The 14,068-nt window shown below is 66.1% G+C and overlaps 4 protein-coding genes across 32 annotated transcripts in view; all 4 read right to left on the reverse strand.

The window, feature by feature from the left end:
- Positions 1–83: 83 nt before the first annotated feature.
- Positions 84–4,627, reverse strand: COASY (Coenzyme A synthase). Of its 4 annotated transcripts, XM_065039307.1 has the most exons (11): positions 3,789–4,627; positions 3,247–3,461; positions 3,008–3,139; positions 2,571–2,760; positions 2,275–2,370; positions 2,077–2,141; positions 1,569–1,653; positions 1,320–1,412; positions 922–1,019; positions 688–834; positions 84–399 (listed from the first exon to the last, which is right to left on the reverse strand). In XM_065039307.1, exons 1-11 carry the CDS (start codon positions 4,399–4,401, stop codon positions 337–339), a joined length of 1,797 nt encoding a protein of 598 aa, XP_064895379.1. In that variant the 5' UTR covers positions 4,402–4,627; the 3' UTR covers positions 84–336. The 4 variants fall into 4 exon arrangements, with proteins under 4 accessions (XP_064895379.1, XP_064895377.1, XP_064895375.1 ...); XM_065039305.1 differs by lacking the exon at positions 2,275–2,370 and having other exon boundaries at positions 3,789–4,551; XM_065039303.1 differs by lacking the exon at positions 1,320–1,412 and having other exon boundaries at positions 3,789–4,551.
- A 141-nt stretch (positions 4,628–4,768) lies between these two features.
- Positions 4,769–6,478, reverse strand: HSD17B1 (hydroxysteroid 17-beta dehydrogenase 1). 3 transcript variants are annotated; one of them, XM_065039346.1, is made up of 6 exons: positions 6,322–6,478; positions 6,048–6,209; positions 5,600–5,779; positions 5,430–5,523; positions 5,133–5,261; positions 4,769–5,045 (listed from the first exon to the last, which is right to left on the reverse strand). In XM_065039346.1, the coding sequence occupies exons 1-6, from the start codon at positions 6,416–6,418 to the stop codon at positions 4,964–4,966; spliced, it is 744 nt and encodes a 247-aa protein (XP_064895418.1). In that variant the 5' UTR covers positions 6,419–6,478; the 3' UTR covers positions 4,769–4,963. The 3 variants fall into 3 exon arrangements, with proteins under 3 accessions (XP_064895418.1, XP_064895417.1, XP_064895419.1); XM_065039345.1 differs by having other exon boundaries at positions 5,133–5,316; XM_065039347.1 differs by lacking the exon at positions 6,048–6,209 and having other exon boundaries at positions 5,133–5,316; positions 6,322–6,463.
- A 417-nt stretch (positions 6,479–6,895) lies between these two features.
- Positions 6,896–11,982, reverse strand: NAGLU (N-acetyl-alpha-glucosaminidase). 2 transcript variants are annotated; one of them, XM_065039244.1, is made up of 6 exons: positions 10,804–11,982; positions 9,878–10,025; positions 9,648–9,794; positions 9,366–9,531; positions 8,857–9,113; positions 6,896–8,705 (listed from the first exon to the last, which is right to left on the reverse strand). In XM_065039244.1, the coding sequence occupies exons 1-6, from the start codon at positions 11,185–11,187 to the stop codon at positions 7,489–7,491; spliced, it is 2,319 nt and encodes a 772-aa protein (XP_064895316.1). In that variant the 5' UTR covers positions 11,188–11,982; the 3' UTR covers positions 6,896–7,488. The 2 variants fall into 2 exon arrangements, with proteins under 2 accessions (XP_064895316.1, XP_064895317.1); XM_065039245.1 differs by lacking the exon at positions 10,804–11,982 and adding an exon at positions 10,242–10,730 and having other exon boundaries at positions 9,366–9,451.
- A 147-nt stretch (positions 11,983–12,129) lies between these two features.
- ATP6V0A1 (ATPase H+ transporting V0 subunit a1) overlaps positions 12,130–14,068 on the reverse strand; it is a 28,770-nt gene continuing 26,831 nt past the window's right edge. For all 23 annotated transcript variants that reach the window (XM_065039225.1, XM_065039208.1, XM_065039227.1 and 20 more), the window contains one exon: positions 12,130–13,788. In XM_065039225.1, the coding sequence (XP_064895297.1) occupies positions 13,702–13,788 (87 nt within the window). In that variant the 3' untranslated portion in view covers positions 12,130–13,701. The remainder of the gene's footprint in view (positions 13,789–14,068) is intronic.

Consider the following 14,068-nt stretch of genomic DNA (forward strand, 5'->3'; position numbering starts at 1 on the left):
CGTGTCCCCAGAGCCGGGCAGGGACAGGGACAGCAGGTGCTGCGGTGGGCACAGCGGGCAGGACCAGCACACGGACACGCACCGAGAGAGAAACCTCTTTACTGCCGCAGGAGCGGTCCAGGCACCGGCGCAGGCTCAGCCCTTTGGTCCAAGGAGCCGCCGCGGTGTCCCCCCCGCCACCAGGGGGCAGCGGGACGCCCCAGCCCCTCCGCTGGGCCGGCGGGCGGGCCGGGTCCCCGCCCCGCGCTCCTCCCCGCCCGCCGGCTCGGTGACGCCAGCACACGGCCCCTCGGCCCCGTGCTGCGCTGTGCGGTCCGTCGGGTCGGTGCGCGGTGCTCAGAGGAGCGCGTCCCTGTCACGGCTCAGGCGCTGCTGCAGGAGGGCCCAGGCCTTCTCCACCTGCCACAGAACCAGCCCGGGGCAGCACCTCAGAGCCCGGGGATGCCCGAGTGGCGCCGGCACGGGCAGGGGCGTCACACGGGGGTCCCGTGCTTCCCGCCCCTTCCCTGCTGCATTTACACCCCCGAATTCATCCCTCGTGGCCGGGCCCGGAGGCAGACTCCGTGCTGAGCAGCACACCATGAGCGACCCGGGCACAGCGCCGAGCCCGCCGGTCCCCGTCACGGCCACCCGCCGCCCCCTCCGCCACCGCAGGCAGACCCAGCGCTGCAGCCAGCCGGGTCCCACCTGTTTGCGGGTGACCTCGGGCTCCCAGAGCGTGCACAGCACCACCTGCGACTGCTCCACCCTCCGGCTGTTGCTCATCTGGCTCCGCAGCCGGCTGCGAGCGGCCTCCTCGCTCAGCCCGTCCCGGGCCATGATGCGCTTCACCGCCTGGCAGGACCAGAGGGGACACTCAGGCACTCGGAGGGGACGCGGAGAACCCGCCCCAGCAGCAAGTGACAAAGGGGCATCGCCCACCTCCTCCTCGGGGATGATGGCCGTCCACACCTCGTGGACCATGTCTTGCCAGCCAGCCTCCAGCAGCACGGCCGCATCCAGCACGCACACGGCTTTTCCTGCGGAACGAGGCCATTCCTCATTACCTGGCAATCACGGGGCAGCGCGACTGCTCCTGGGTGCAGCCCAGCCACACGCTCTGAGTCGTGCCTTCCTGCAAACTGGCAGCACACGTGCTTTACTGCAAAGAACCTGGCGTGGAACACAGAGCAGCAGGGGGAGGTTGTGTTTGCTTACAGGGCACACCTGGGATGGCAGGTCAAGCCAATGCCTTCAGCTAAATGTCTATCGAGCTACCAACGGCACCTCCCAAGAGCTGGAAAAATTCTGCTCCCAGAAGGATCACACACTGCACTCACCGCTGCAGCACGACACCAAACTGAAGTCACTTAGGAAAGAAAAAGCAACCTCCATCCTCCTCAGGGGGCGAAGTCTGAGGGAACCTGGCCCAGCTGAGTGCAGGGGTTTGCTCAGCACTGAGCTGGTGACAATCCCCAGCAGAGAAAAGGGGGGACAACACTCCTGGTGCTGCCAGAAGCAGCAGATCCTGCACAAGACCATGCACCCACCTCCCACCTTTGTGCTGCGATGGGAGCCGCCCCGGTTACCTTGAGCACCTGCCTCCCCAATCTGCTCCTTGACCATGCGGGCGATCTCGGGCCACACAATGTCCGTGAGACTCTTCAGCCGCTCCTAGAAAGGACCACGGTGCGATTCGGTTACTGGCCCGGCCAACAAAGCCAGGAGCAGAGGGTCAGGTTCAGCTGCCACGTCACTGAGCTCCACTGGGCACGAGCCCAAACCACGAAAGGCGCAGAGAGCACCGGCTCCGCAGGGCTGCTGCTCCGTGAAGGACACACGTGGGACAGAGGGGACAGCGGTGGGGACAAGGAGGCAGCAGCAGCTGCTGGGGAGGGAGGAGCGTGTCCAGCATGGCCGCTGATTTGGCTACAGAGACAGGATCTCTGTGTCCTGCCCTGTCTGTACGTCGCCACCAGAAAGCACAGTCAGGAAAGCGCCATCAGCTCAAAGAGCTGAGAAACAAAAAGCCTCAGCACGGATGGAGAGCTCCCCGCTCACGAGATTAAACATTGGCAGTCTCTGTGCTGCTCTCACCTGGTTTCCAAACACTTTGGCCCCAAGGACTTTCCTGTTAATTGTCCCGTCTTCATTTAAGATTTCTGCAAGACAGAAGCAGAACAGGCTTGAGTAGAATGAATCCAACTGGCGTTCCCGCAGCAAGCCCAGGTCAGAGAGAACGGAATTCAGCACAGGGCTCTCAAAGAGACCCAGAAAGGAGCTGTAGGAGCTGACCTGGCAGCTCTTCACCTCCAGAAAAGGACAGGGAAGAGCTTTTCCTAGACCAACAGGAGCCCAGTTTCACCTTCCACACCAGCCAGTTCACGGGAGCTTTGGCACAGGATGCGCAAGATTTGGGTAAAGCAGCAGTTTGCCCCACTCGGGCCCAACCATCACCGAATCAGCTCCAGATCCCCATCTGGGTGGTGTGGAGCCAAAATCCCACGGGCAGAGGCGCGCAGGCCAGGACAACGCGCACCCTCCCTGCTCCTCCTCCTCCCGGCCCTCCCCGCAGCCTCCGGTGGCTCTACCTGCCCCAAACGTTGCCACCACCCGCTCATAGGCAGGGCCGCCGGGGACGTAGACGGCATGGCCCAGCTTGTCGGCGTCGATGAGGAACGCTCCCAGGCGCCCCAGGAGTTTGGCGATGGAGGTTTTCCCGCTCCCGGTTCCTCCGGTTAGGCCGATCACGTATGGGCGTGAAGGCAAGGCCGGGTTTTGCTAAGGGAAGAAGGAAAGTCGTTGCCAGCAGATGGAGAACACGGGCTATACTGGAGAAGGATCCTGACCACCCAGCCTGGAGATGGACATGAAAGGTCCTGGCCGTGCAGAGCAACGGGCTCCTCCTGCCGGGGGCCAGGACAGGCAGCCAATACTCCTCCGGAACGTGTGGAGGGGGACGAGCTGGCTCTGCAGCCCCCGAGGCTGCCACCCCTCCTCCCGCGGCTCTCCGAGTGTCCCCCCTCACCCGCGGGGGCCGCAGCAGTGTCCCCAGCAGCCTCTGCCGCAGGCTGGAGGAGCTGATCTTCTCCTCCTCGTTCTGACTGTGCTCGGGGTCCTTCACCAAGAGGATCTCGTAGAGAGCCAGCTCAGGGAGCCCCTGCCGAGAGAAGGGAGCCCCAAGGGCCGTGAGCTGCAGGGACACAGCAGAGGGACAGGCGAGGGGGTGGGAAGGGGCAGCCCGGTGGGCTCCGGCGCAGAAATTACATTTTCAAGTCTCTTCTTGTTCACGGCCTCCCCTCCCTTGCGGGTCTCCTCGCTGACCACCAAGCACTGCAGGTTGGGGTCTGTGATGGCGGGGCCGTAGGGGTCAACAAGAGGCACGATGTCGTAACGCAGCGAGGGCTTCACGTCCTCCAGGAACTCACGCAGCTTCGCTGCTCGAAGCTCGTATGGCTCGATCAGCTCCATCAGGACCTTGTCTGGAGGGAAGAGAAGCAGGAGAGCGTCTGTTTAACAACACTGAGCTCCCAGAGTGGCGGCGGAGAGCGAGACCGAGAGATGGAGACAAAAACCCATCTGTGACTTTGGGAGGCTCCCTCTTCCAGCTCCCTTTGCCCCCGCAGCTTCGTGTCTGCGCATCTCGGTCACTGGTGTGGACGGGACACCAGGTCCCCCGTCACCCCGTTCGGGCGCTTTGGGTGCACGGCTGCCAAGACCCAACACATCACTGGCCCCTGTCACGGCCCTGTCCTTGTCACCCCCGGCTTCCCCTGGCCCCGCACGGTGCCGGTCACCCCGGGACTCACGGCGGAGCAGGTCGCCGTCGGACACCCCGGCCAGGAGCCGCTGCCGGGCCAGGAGACAGCAGGCGCTGAGCAGCAGGCGGTGAGCGCCATGGAGCCGGTCGAAGGTCCCACCGACCACCACGTCGGAGAAGTCAGGCAGCGCCGCACCGGTGTCCTGGGCGTCCTCCTCGGGGTCCCCCCTGCCGTCCCCGGGGTCCCCCAGCAGCACGGCGGGCAGGTGCGGGGGGCAGCCGTAGGCGGCGGCGGCCAAGTGCTGCAGACCGAGCTGCACCGGCCCCGGTGGCCCCGGTGCCTCGGCGGCGGCGGCCAGCAGGACGCGGGGGGGCCGGGACAGGCGGCGGCAGCCGGGGCCCAGCAGGACGCGCAGGTCCAGGTCCCGCTGAGCCGCCGCCGCCGCGTACAGCGCGGCCAGAGCCCGGAGCAGCGCGGGGCAGGCGGGCGGCGCGGCGGGGAGCGGCTCGGCGGGGGCGGCCAAGCGCAGCCCCGGCTGCAGGTGAACGTACAGCGGCCCCGCCACCACCCGCGCCGCCGCCGCCACCGCCGCCGCCGCCCGCCGGGGCAGCGCGGCCAACGGCGCCGTGAGCACCAGCAGCCCCGAGCCGAAGGGCGGCATAGCCGGGCCGGGCCCCGCCGGAAGAGCCGCCGCCGCCGCACCGGAACGAGCCGCCGGACCGCCCCGGGAACGCCTCTCCGGGGAGCCCGCCCGGTGCCCGGTGCCCGAAGGCCGGGAGCGCGGATGGGAAGTCGCGATGCGTCCCGGTGCGGGCGAGCGTGGCGATCCCGGTCCGCCCGCGGAGGGAGGAGACAGACAGACCCGGCCCCCCGCCCGCGGCACCGGGGAATCCCCGGGCACGGTCCCGCCAGCCCCGCGGGGCACGGCCGGGTACCGGGGACCCCGGAGCTGAACCCCCCCGGGGACCGGGCTGAGCCCCCGCCAGCCCCCGGGCAGGGCTGTGATGAGAGGGATGGATCCGGGACCGTGTGGCTGCAAAGGGCTTTATTGGCGACACCGCGGGACCGAGATGCCCCAGCCAGGACGGACATCGCAGGGCTGGGGGGCCACCCGCCGCGTCTCGGTGGCTCTGCTCAGGGCTGGTCTCCGTGGGCCCCGCCGTGGCCGAACACGAAGTCGTGCATGGCCCGGACGTACGCGGAGCCATCGGGGTTGGCCAACCTCAGGCGTGAAAGCGGGGCGAAGAGCTGGGTGGTGACGCAGCGCAGGGGAGGGCAGGGGGTGCTGATGGCCTCCAGGAACACCTGGCACCGCAGAGGTGTCAGACCTCTCCCCAGCACGTCCCCACAGCCACCCCCAGGCATAGAGCCCTCCCCGAGCCCCCATCCCACCTGCAGGACCTCCTCCACCTCCTGGGCCGTCTCACGGAAGAGACTCTGGCAGTGCTGCAGGTACCGGCGGTAGAGTCCCCGTGTTTCAGCATCCAGGTCCTGCAGCTCGCTGCCCTCGGGGTCTGGGCGCTGCAGGTTGGCCAGGAAGCTGGTGTTGACGGGTCCGCACTCCACCAGCGTCAGGCTGCGAGATGGGGCAGCCCCGAGCCAGGTGTGAGCATCCCCTCATCCCAACATCCCGACATCCCTGCACCTCGGTGCCCGTTTGGCAGCAGCGCGGTTCCCCGCGGTACTCACTGGATGTTGAAGGGCTGCAGGACGATGGCCAAGCTCTCGCACAGCCCCTCTACTGCAAACTTGCTGGCGCAGTACACGGAGTTGAAGGGCAGCCCTGGGGCAGAGCTGCACTCTGAGCACTGAGTCCCTTCCCCGCGGCTCCCCGTGCTCCAGGGTGCCGGGGGTCCCACCTTGCAGCCCCCCGATGCTGCTGGAGACGATGATCCGCCCGGCCCTGCGGCGCTTCATGGCGGGCAGGAACGCCTGGATGGTGCGGACGGCCCCGAAGAGGTTCACGTCGAAGACGGTTTTCATGGCTTGGTCGGAGCAGGTCTCCAGGGGTCCCATCAATCCCACCCCCGCGTTGCAGACTGGAGGGCACAGTGCTGGTGAGCTGGGCACCGCACCCCCCGCTCACTCCCCAGCACCGTCAAGGTTCCAGAAGACAGGAATGTGGGGGCCCTTCCCTGTTGACGGGCCAGTGACCCCCAGCACCCACAAACCCAGCTCCTGCCCCGCCGAGCACACCCCATCCCAGAACTGCCGGCACCTCCTGTGATTCAGCACCTGCTCCCAGTGACCCCAGAGAGGTCCCCCCAGCCACCCCAGGGACAATGGGGACACCGGGAAGATCCGTACCCAGCACATCCAGCCGCTGCCCCTGCACCCGCCGCGCAGCGGCCGCCAGTGAGCGTGGGTCGGTGACATCGAGCTGCAGGACCTCCAGTGTGTCGGGGCAGCAGCCCCCCAGCTGCGCCAGCAGCTGCTCGCCCTTGGCCACGTCCCGCATGGTGGCAAACACTGCGGGAGAGAGCGCGGCCACCCGCACTGATGCCACCGAGCTGCCCACCCCAGGTACCACCGAGGACCCCCGGGGGTGGCAGCCCCCCCTGGCGCAGCGTCACCCCTTTACCTTTGAACCTGCGAGCGCCATCGGCCGCCAGACGCGCGGCCAGGCCCAGCCCGATGCCCGAGGAGCAGCCCGTGATCAGCACCGTGGTTTTCTCCATGGGCAGGCGGTGCCGGCCGAGGGGGCCGCGCTGTTTAAAAGGGATGGGAGGGGGCTCCCCCGCCCCCCGCCACGGGTGTTGTGTCTGCCGCCTTATCTCAAGGCCCCTCCACCCACCTCCCTGCACCTTGATGCTTGTGCAGCTGCTGCGATAAAGACCCCACGCAGCCAGGACCCCCCCGCGGGAGGAGACCCCGGGGCACAAGGGGGTTGGCAGAGCCAGCGCCAGTCCCGCCGTGCCAGGCACCCCGTTTCTCCTGCTATGCAGGCTCGGGGGCCAAGCGCCGCTCCCCTGCCCCGTTTCGTGCTGGTCCCACGCTGGGGAGAGGAGGTGGACACACACACGGGAGAAAAGAACGCCCAGCAGCCAGGCCTTTAATTGCTCTGTGGGCTGGTGGCTCCCAAAGCTGCTTGCCAGCCCCACGGCCAGGCTCTGCCTCAGCCCCCCAGCTGGGGGAAAAGGCTCTGAAAACCCCATTCCAGGGAGCGCAGCCCCAGCATCACTGCAGAAAACTCTGCAAAGTCTCTTTTGGTACAAAAGGCACCAAGTGTGGCCAGGGCCGTGTAGCAGAGGGTCCCTGTGGGCACTGGGGTCCACGGAGCGCCCAGGACCACCCGAGGGGTGAGGCTGGTTCGCCCTTCCCCCTGGGGCAGGGGCTGCTCTGTGCCCCGCGCTGCCGCCTCCCTGGCTGCTTCTCCACCATCACTGTCCCCACCGGCCAGCAAGGGCAGGGACAAGTGTCCCCTGTCCCTCTGTACAGTCCCAGCTCCCCCTGAGCTTCCAACTGGAATTGCTGGAGCAGCAGAGCCCTCACCTCCTGGGGCAGCCCGGCTTGTGGGGTCACGCTCAGGGCAGCCAGGCAGGGCTGAGCACGGCACAGATGAGTCCTTGGGGCACAGTCTGCCCCCCATCCAGCTCCCAGCCCCCCTGCGCACATCCAGCTTGGCCGGGGGCCACCGGGGCTCTGCACCTTCATTCCAGGACGCAGCCGTCACGCAGGAGCTGCGGGAGCCTGGGCAGGGGAGGCACACGGTCCCTGCCCTCCCTCCCTGGGGAGGCGCAGCCCGAAGTCACGCCGGCCCGGCCCGGCCGCGCCGCAGGGCGCTGGGGTAGTATTTGAGGAACAGCTTCCTGGAGATGTCCAGCGTGTCCCCAGCCGGCACGGCCGGGTAGCGCTTCTTGTTGTAGACAAAGCCTCTCTCCACCTGGAAGACAGCCTGGTTGAACTGGTCCTGGTGGAAGGGGCTGCCCGAGTTGAGGCTCTCCACCAACGCGGAGACAAAGAGGCTCCAGCGCACGCCATAGTAGTCCAGCACCAGCCCCCCCAGCTGCTTGTTGGCATAGTCCAGGATGTTCCCATTGGGTCCCCAGAGTGTCACCTGGTTGCGGGCGTTCAGCTCGTACTGCTCGGCCTCCTGGTCGCTGGTGGCCACGGCGCGGGCGCTCTCCAGCCAGCGGCCCAGCAAGAAGAGGCTGTGGCTGGACAGGAGGTTGTCCAGCTCTGGCAGCAGGTCGTACACCAACACGCCGCCGGCCGTCAGCAGCTCCGGCAGCGCGTGGCTCTGGAAAGCCCGGCGGATGCTCACGTAGTAGTCGCTCACCAGCTGCTGGGCCGCCTGCCGGGTGACGTCCACCAGGTCGTAGCGGAAGGTGGGGCTGGCGCCCAGCTCCGCGCCGGCGCTCAGCAGCAGGCGCCAAGCCTCGTAGACGTCGCTGGCGTTGTACCACAGCCCCGTGTCCATGCGCAGGGAGGGCCGGCGCACCAGCGGGCTGTGGTTGTGGTTGACGCAGACCCCGGTGCAGTTGTAGACGCTGCGGAGGAGCAGCTGCCAAGCGGCGGCCGCGGCGGCGTTCGGGGCACCGTAGCGGCGCTCGGCGTAGCGGGTCACCCAGCTGGGGAGGTCGAGGGGCTCCTGGCGCCAGCCCAGCTCGTTCATCAGTTCGTACACCATGTCGTTCTGCTCGATGCCCTCGGGCACCAGCCCGGTGCCAACCATGGTGGAGTTGGGGAAGCGGCGAGCGGCGAAGGGGCCGCGGTTGATGGCCTCCACGGTGCCAAAGAGGCCGTGGTTGCCCCCAAAGTTGTGCAGCATGCACCAGATGAAGGGCTGCCCGTAGAAGGACTCTGTCCACTGGTAGACGGGCTTGGACTCGGCAAAGAGGTCGAGAACGATCATCCTGCCGAGGGGGACGCCGTGCAGCAGGGCTCGCACCTGCGCCGGCTGCCAGAAATCCGGCTGGTGCTGGAAGAGCCAGCCCTGCATCAGCCACAGCGCCTCGGGGTCGGCTGGGGACAGAGGTGCACGGGGTGAGGGTCCCCTCTGGGCAGGCAGGTGTCCCACAATGCCCTGGGGACACCAAACTCCCCTCTTAGAGGGGGTTTGGAGGGTCTGGGACCAGCTGCTGCCCCCCCCGGCCGGCACCGTGCGCTGACCCACCTCCCGTCATCGACCTGAAAACCGCGTTGCTGACCCTGGAGAGATAGGCAGGGTCGGAGGAGAGGGGAGTCATCTCGTTGAAGGTGTCAGCACTGTAGACGTGGTCTGTGCCAAACTCCTTGATCAGCTCCTTCAGGAAGAGGGTCCCGATCACCTGGAACATGGGGTCCTCCGGGTCCAGCAGGTACGTACACGAGTAGGTGCAGTCGAAGTGGCTCCAGCCCCCGAGGCGAGTGGCGTTCACACGTGGGAAGACCCTGTGGGACGGCAGAGACGGGGATCAGGAGCAGGACAGCACTGTCACACCCCCGCGGGGACAGAGCAGCATCCCGGGGAAGCCGCTGTGGGCACAGGAGAGCCAGGAGCTGCCACAGCCCCAGGAGCACCCGTGTGCTGGTGCTGGCCACAAGTGGGACCCCGGGAAAGGCCCAGGGCTGAGACCCCGGGGAGAAGCTGCAGCCAGGGCTGATTCACCCGTGGGGTCTGTGAACACGTGGGGCTGCACCTACCGAAGAACCCCCTGGGGCACGTGGCCCGCGAAGGCCGGCAGCACCGTGATCATCCCCAGCGAGCGCATCCTCTCCACGATCCGGTACTGGGGGAGAGAAGGAGGGAGCGAGTTGGGGGCGAGGATCCCCCACCTCTTCGCGAGGGGCTCATGGGCACCACTGGAGCCTGGGGAATGGAACGGGAGCCCCCGAGCTTCCATGAGCACTTTGTCCTGGAGGAGCAGGGCAGGGGCTTGCACAGGTCTGTCCCAAGTGGGTGGGGAGCCCCGGTGCCCCCGGTACCTGCAGGTAGAGCTGTTTGAGGTGCCAGGCTGGCGGCAGCGGCCCTGCCCAGCCGCGGAGGTTCCCCATGCGGTTCCAGGCCAGGAACGCTGGCCCCGTGAAGTACGTGTCGATCTCCGACTGGTTCAGCCCCAGGGACCGGTACACCTGTGTGGGGCGGCAGAGGCTCAGCCAGCCCCACGGCCACCACCCCGCTGCCCTGCCCGCTCCCATGGACCCCGATACTCAACCCGCTGCCAGGCCGCCTCCTGCCCCGCGAAAGCCGGTGCCAGGTTGATGCCACTCAGCGCCATCCAGTCGATCTCCCGCTCCCAGCGTGCCCAGTCCCACCAGACGTAGGAGTAGCTCTGGGTACAGGCGTTCTGGTAGTAGCGGTACCTGGGGGGGAGCAGGCGGGAGGCTGCGGGCTGGACCCCCCGGTTCCCATTCCCATTCCCATTCCTGTTCCCGGCCCGTTCCCGACCCCGTTCCCGTTACATAAGGGCGCCTTGTCCTGGGCTAACGAGGCGTGAGCCGTGCCCGGCCCCGCGCCCGGAGCTCGGCCCGCACCCCCGGGACGGGGCGGCCCTGGCGGGACCCCCGCGGCCCCGTTACCTGCCGGGGGCGGTGACGCGGATCTCGGTCCGCAGCCGCGGCAGCGGGTCGGGCAGGCGGAGCTGCGCACCGGACCAGGAGAGGTGGCAGCCGCAGAAGTCGCGCAGGTAGCGGTACAGCCCGGCGGCCGCCGCCACCCCGCTGGAGCCCGTCACGGCCACGGCCACGGCGGCACCGGGCGGCGAGAGCAGCCGGTAAGTGTCGGGCCCGCCCGCCGCCAGCGCCGGCTCCACCGAGAGCTCCACGGCGGCGGCCCGGGGGCCCAGCAAGCGCCGCGCCAGCGCCCGCACCGCCGCCTCCTGCCGCGCGTCCCCGGCGTCCCCCCGCGGTGCCACCAGCAGCAGCAGCAGCGACAGCGACATCCCCAGTCCCGCCGCCATCGCCGCTCCCGGGCCCAGCGCCGCCGCGCTCCGCCAATCGCGGAACGGCCGGGGCGGGACCGGAGGTGGGAGGGGCCGCGCCGGTACCGGGAGCGCCGCTGGTTCCGCGGTCCGGACACAAGGGCTGCCGGTGCCCCGGGACCGCCGCGGGCTCCAGGCTGGTTTTGGAAATCATGTCTTACTTTTTCCACCCACGGGGCGAACCGCTCCGCGGCGGTCCCGGAGCATCCGCCACCCCGCGGGAACGGCGCTGCCCAACCGGTACCGGCTCCGCCCCTCGCGGGACCCCGGCGGCTCCCCGGGCCGGGGCCGCTCCTGCCTGAAGAGGTCGCTGCGAGACCGGGCAGCGGGTCCCCGCCGGCTCCCGCGGCCGCGGCCGGTGCCCGGGGGCGGGGAAGCCCGCCTGCGTCCCCCGGAGCAGCCCGGGACCCGGCTCGGCGCGGGGCGCAGGCAGGACAGGGGCTCAGCCCTTGCTGCCGGAGGAGCGGGTGGGCACAGAGCCCCGGGGATCCCCGTGGGGAGGCTGCGCCCCGGCCCCGCTGTGCACCCGCGGCCATCGCACCCATTTTGCACCCTCGGGCCCCGGGGTGGGGGCAGCAGGGACGTGCCCAGGGGCTCTGGGCTCCAGGAGGGACAGAGTGTGGCTGCAAGGGATGGCCCGGCCACCTCCTTTGGTGCAGAAGGGAAGGGGGAGCTCAGCGTTTCCCCCCAGCACAAGGGGACTGGGGCTCCTGCCCCGCCAGCCTGCAAGGGCTGCCCCTGCGGCCCCAGCGCCATGAAACCAGCCAAGCAGAGCCATGGAAACGGGCAGAAATATTGTGATTGCGCACGGGAGTGGTGCAAGAGCGGGGATGGGTGAAAGGGGAGAGCGGCCCCTGGACACGGCTGGCACAGCAGCAGCGGGGGACCCGTCTCCCCACCCGAGGGCTGCGGGAGGACAAGGGGCATCGTCCAGCAGCACAGAGCAGCTCCTCGCCCCCCCGGAGACATCAGGAGACGGGAAACACACTGGGCTGCAATAGCTTCCAAACACAATCGCCAAACCCACACAGAAACCTCCCTTCTGCTCCTCCCTTCCGCACATGTGGAAAAAGCTCCTCCAGCAGCTCCAGGCCCCGCAGGAAAGGCCTGAGTAAACACGGCCCCATGCGGGACAGCCTGTGACACAGGGCGGGCAGGAGCAGAGCAGCTCCAATCCCCGTGAAAGGACACCCACAACAGCCAGGTTTCATCAAGCCTAAGCTTTTCTTCCTGTGTAACCACTGGTTTTGCTCAGTTAACGCGTTTATCTGGGCGTGCAGGAGGCTCCGGGACAAAACGGCCCCTGCTCAGCCTCAGCCGCCTCGATAAGCAGCGTCATTCCAGCCGGTGTCATGTCACCAACCAGCCCTGCCCGCCCCACTGTACCGACCCTCACGGTGACAGGAGCCCAGGGCGGAAAAGCTGAAGGTCCCAAGTCCCCCCAGCCCCAGAGCACCCGGGGGAAGCAGAAAAGAGGCCACAGCGGCTGTAGTGCAGTTAGTTTAATTGACACAGTGACTGTCAGCAGCACGTTGCACCCGGGCAGCGGGAGCGGGGTCACCGCTCCGCTCGCAAACCAGTTTGGAGTTTGTCTTTCTTACCACTGTAAACAAACAGCTGATCTACCTGTAAACACAGTGACTACTCAGAGGTGCCCCCACTGTACATCCACTGCGATGTACATCCACTGCGATGTACATCCACTGCGATGTACATCCACTGCGATGTACGTCCACTGCGATGTACGTCCATTGCGATGTACGTCCACTGCGATGTACAGCGCACACACGCCATCCTCACATGATCTGAAACAGCCCTGCGTGGCGTTTCCCCTCCGATTCCAGGTTACAATGATTCTGGTTATCGTTCTATCTGTCCATACACAAATAGTTCAGATCCACTGTGACAATGAAACACGACAGTTACACACGGCACTAACACACACACACACACATCACCGCTGCTACAGCTACAGTGAGTTCAGGAGGCTGAGAAACTATTCACATCTTGCACAGGAGAAAAAGCAACAGCTACTGGGGCAGAGATCACCAAAACTCCAGCGCCGTGGGATTATCTGTTCTGCCTCGAAGGGCTCCTTAGCCCCCGAGCACACAACTGCCGTGACGTGGCGCTGGTACCTTTGCTTGATGCCAAGTCTACATGGGCCGTGTCTTTGAGTGCTTTGCAGCCTCAGGGATCCATTTTCAAACAAGAAACCCAAGAGGTTCCACTGCCAGGGGTCAGCACCCGAGACAAGAGTCGCAGGGCAGCCGAACCGTGTCCTCAGCGATGCTCCAGAAACAAGAGGTGGAAGGACCCTGGCTGCTGGGCTTGGGTTCGCCTGGGATAGGAGCAGATACAGGAGCATCTCGGCTCCATGGAGGAAAGGAACAGCCTCCATGGCAAGGACAAGGTGCTTCCCCATCACCAGTGGGCAGAGAATCACTGTGTGATGAGAGAGGCCAAGTCCTGCCCCTCACAGCGGCTCCTCAAGCCCTGGATGGAGTTCAAAAAGCTGAATCTCTGCACAGAATGAGACGTTGTTTTCGTCAGATTGAACCACGGCAGGTGCGGAAGCCGCGGAGGCAGGAGGACAACACCACGGATCATCCACTGCCCACCCTCGGATTTTGTTTAATCGGAGGCAGAGACACAGGATCCACATGGAAAACCTTCGTAAAACATAAACCTTCCCGAGCAGCGCAGCCTTTTCTCCGTGTGCTTGTACACCCGCTCAGCCCCAGCTGCATTTCACGCTGCCCCGATAACCCTGCGGGGGAATTCACAACACGACAGCTACACTATTACACACACAGACACTTCATGCTCTTAGTATCTTCAGTGCTAAACTTACGGGAACGAAACGTTTTCTTTGATCCAGTGTCACTCATTACCCGGGAATGTCAAAGCTCTTGGCTCTGAAACGCCCCGGGAACACTTGAGGGTGCTGCAATAAGTTATTTTTGCTATGGGAGGGTTACATGCAAGTTGGACACACGGGGAGGGCCTGGCCGGGAGCACACGACGCCGAACGGCGCTCGAGCGGAGGGTTTCAGTCGTCAAACCTCCCCTCGCGGATGGTGTCGAAGGAGAAAGGGAGAAACTTGAACCCAGTGCCAGTGTAGAACTTGTTCTGGAACTCGATCCTGCACGAGAGGGAAGAGCGATTGGTCATTACAGTGGCAGCTCTCGGATACGAGTGAGCAATTAGCAAGAACTCCATTAACAGTGTGATTATTGACCACAACGAATTGAAGCTTTAAAAAGTGGTATAATAACGTAGCGTACCTTTTGGCACAGAGCCCCTGTTTGTGTTTGGTTCTGCAGCAGAGCAGAACTGTCCAGATATCCCATTCCCATGGGCAATAAAAGGCCAACGAAGATAAAACGAACTCCCCGCCTGCAGCAGCACCTCGGAGCTGCTGT

Source organism: Columba livia, chromosome 23 (genome assembly GCF_036013475.1).
Source record: "Columba livia isolate bColLiv1 breed racing homer chromosome 23, bColLiv1.pat.W.v2, whole genome shotgun sequence".
NCBI lineage: Eukaryota > Metazoa > Chordata > Aves > Columbiformes > Columbidae > Columba > Columba livia.

Bases quoted from the DNA above. Each gene is read 5' to 3' on its own strand.
- COASY (XM_065039307.1), bottom strand. From the start codon at position 4,401: ATGCCGCCCTTCGGCTCGGGGCTGCTGGTGCTCACGGCGCCGTTGGCC. The intron at 3,462-3,788 runs GTGAGTCCCGGG...TCTTCCCTCCAG, and splicing joins CGACGGCGACCTGCTCCGCC to ACAAGGTCCTGATGGAGCTG. The intron at 2,371-2,570 runs GTAGAGCCACCG...CCTGTGCCAAAG, and splicing joins GGTGGCAACGTTTGGGGCAG to CTCCCGTGAACTGGCTGGTG.
- HSD17B1 (XM_065039345.1), bottom strand. From the start codon at position 6,418: ATGGAGAAAACCACGGTGCTGATCACGGGCTGCTCCTCGGGCATCGGG. The intron at 5,780-6,047 runs GTACGGATCTTC...TGTGCCCTCCAG, and splicing joins GCAGCGGCTGGATGTGCTGG to TCTGCAACGCGGGGGTGGGA. The intron at 5,046-5,132 runs GTGGGATGGGGG...CTGCGGTGCCAG, and splicing joins AGGTGGAGGAGGTCCTGCAG to GTGTTCCTGGAGGCCATCAG.
- NAGLU (XM_065039244.1), bottom strand. From the start codon at position 11,187: ATGGGTGCGATGGCCGCGGGTGCACAGCGGGGCCGGGGCGCAGCCTCC. The intron at 9,532-9,647 runs GTACCGGGGGCA...TCCATTCCCCAG, and splicing joins TCAAACAGCTCTACCTGCAG to GCTCCAGTGGTGCCCATGAG. The intron at 9,114-9,365 runs GTAGGTGCAGCC...GCCGTCCCACAG, and splicing joins GTGCCCCAGGGGGTTCTTCG to GGTCTTCCCACGTGTGAACG.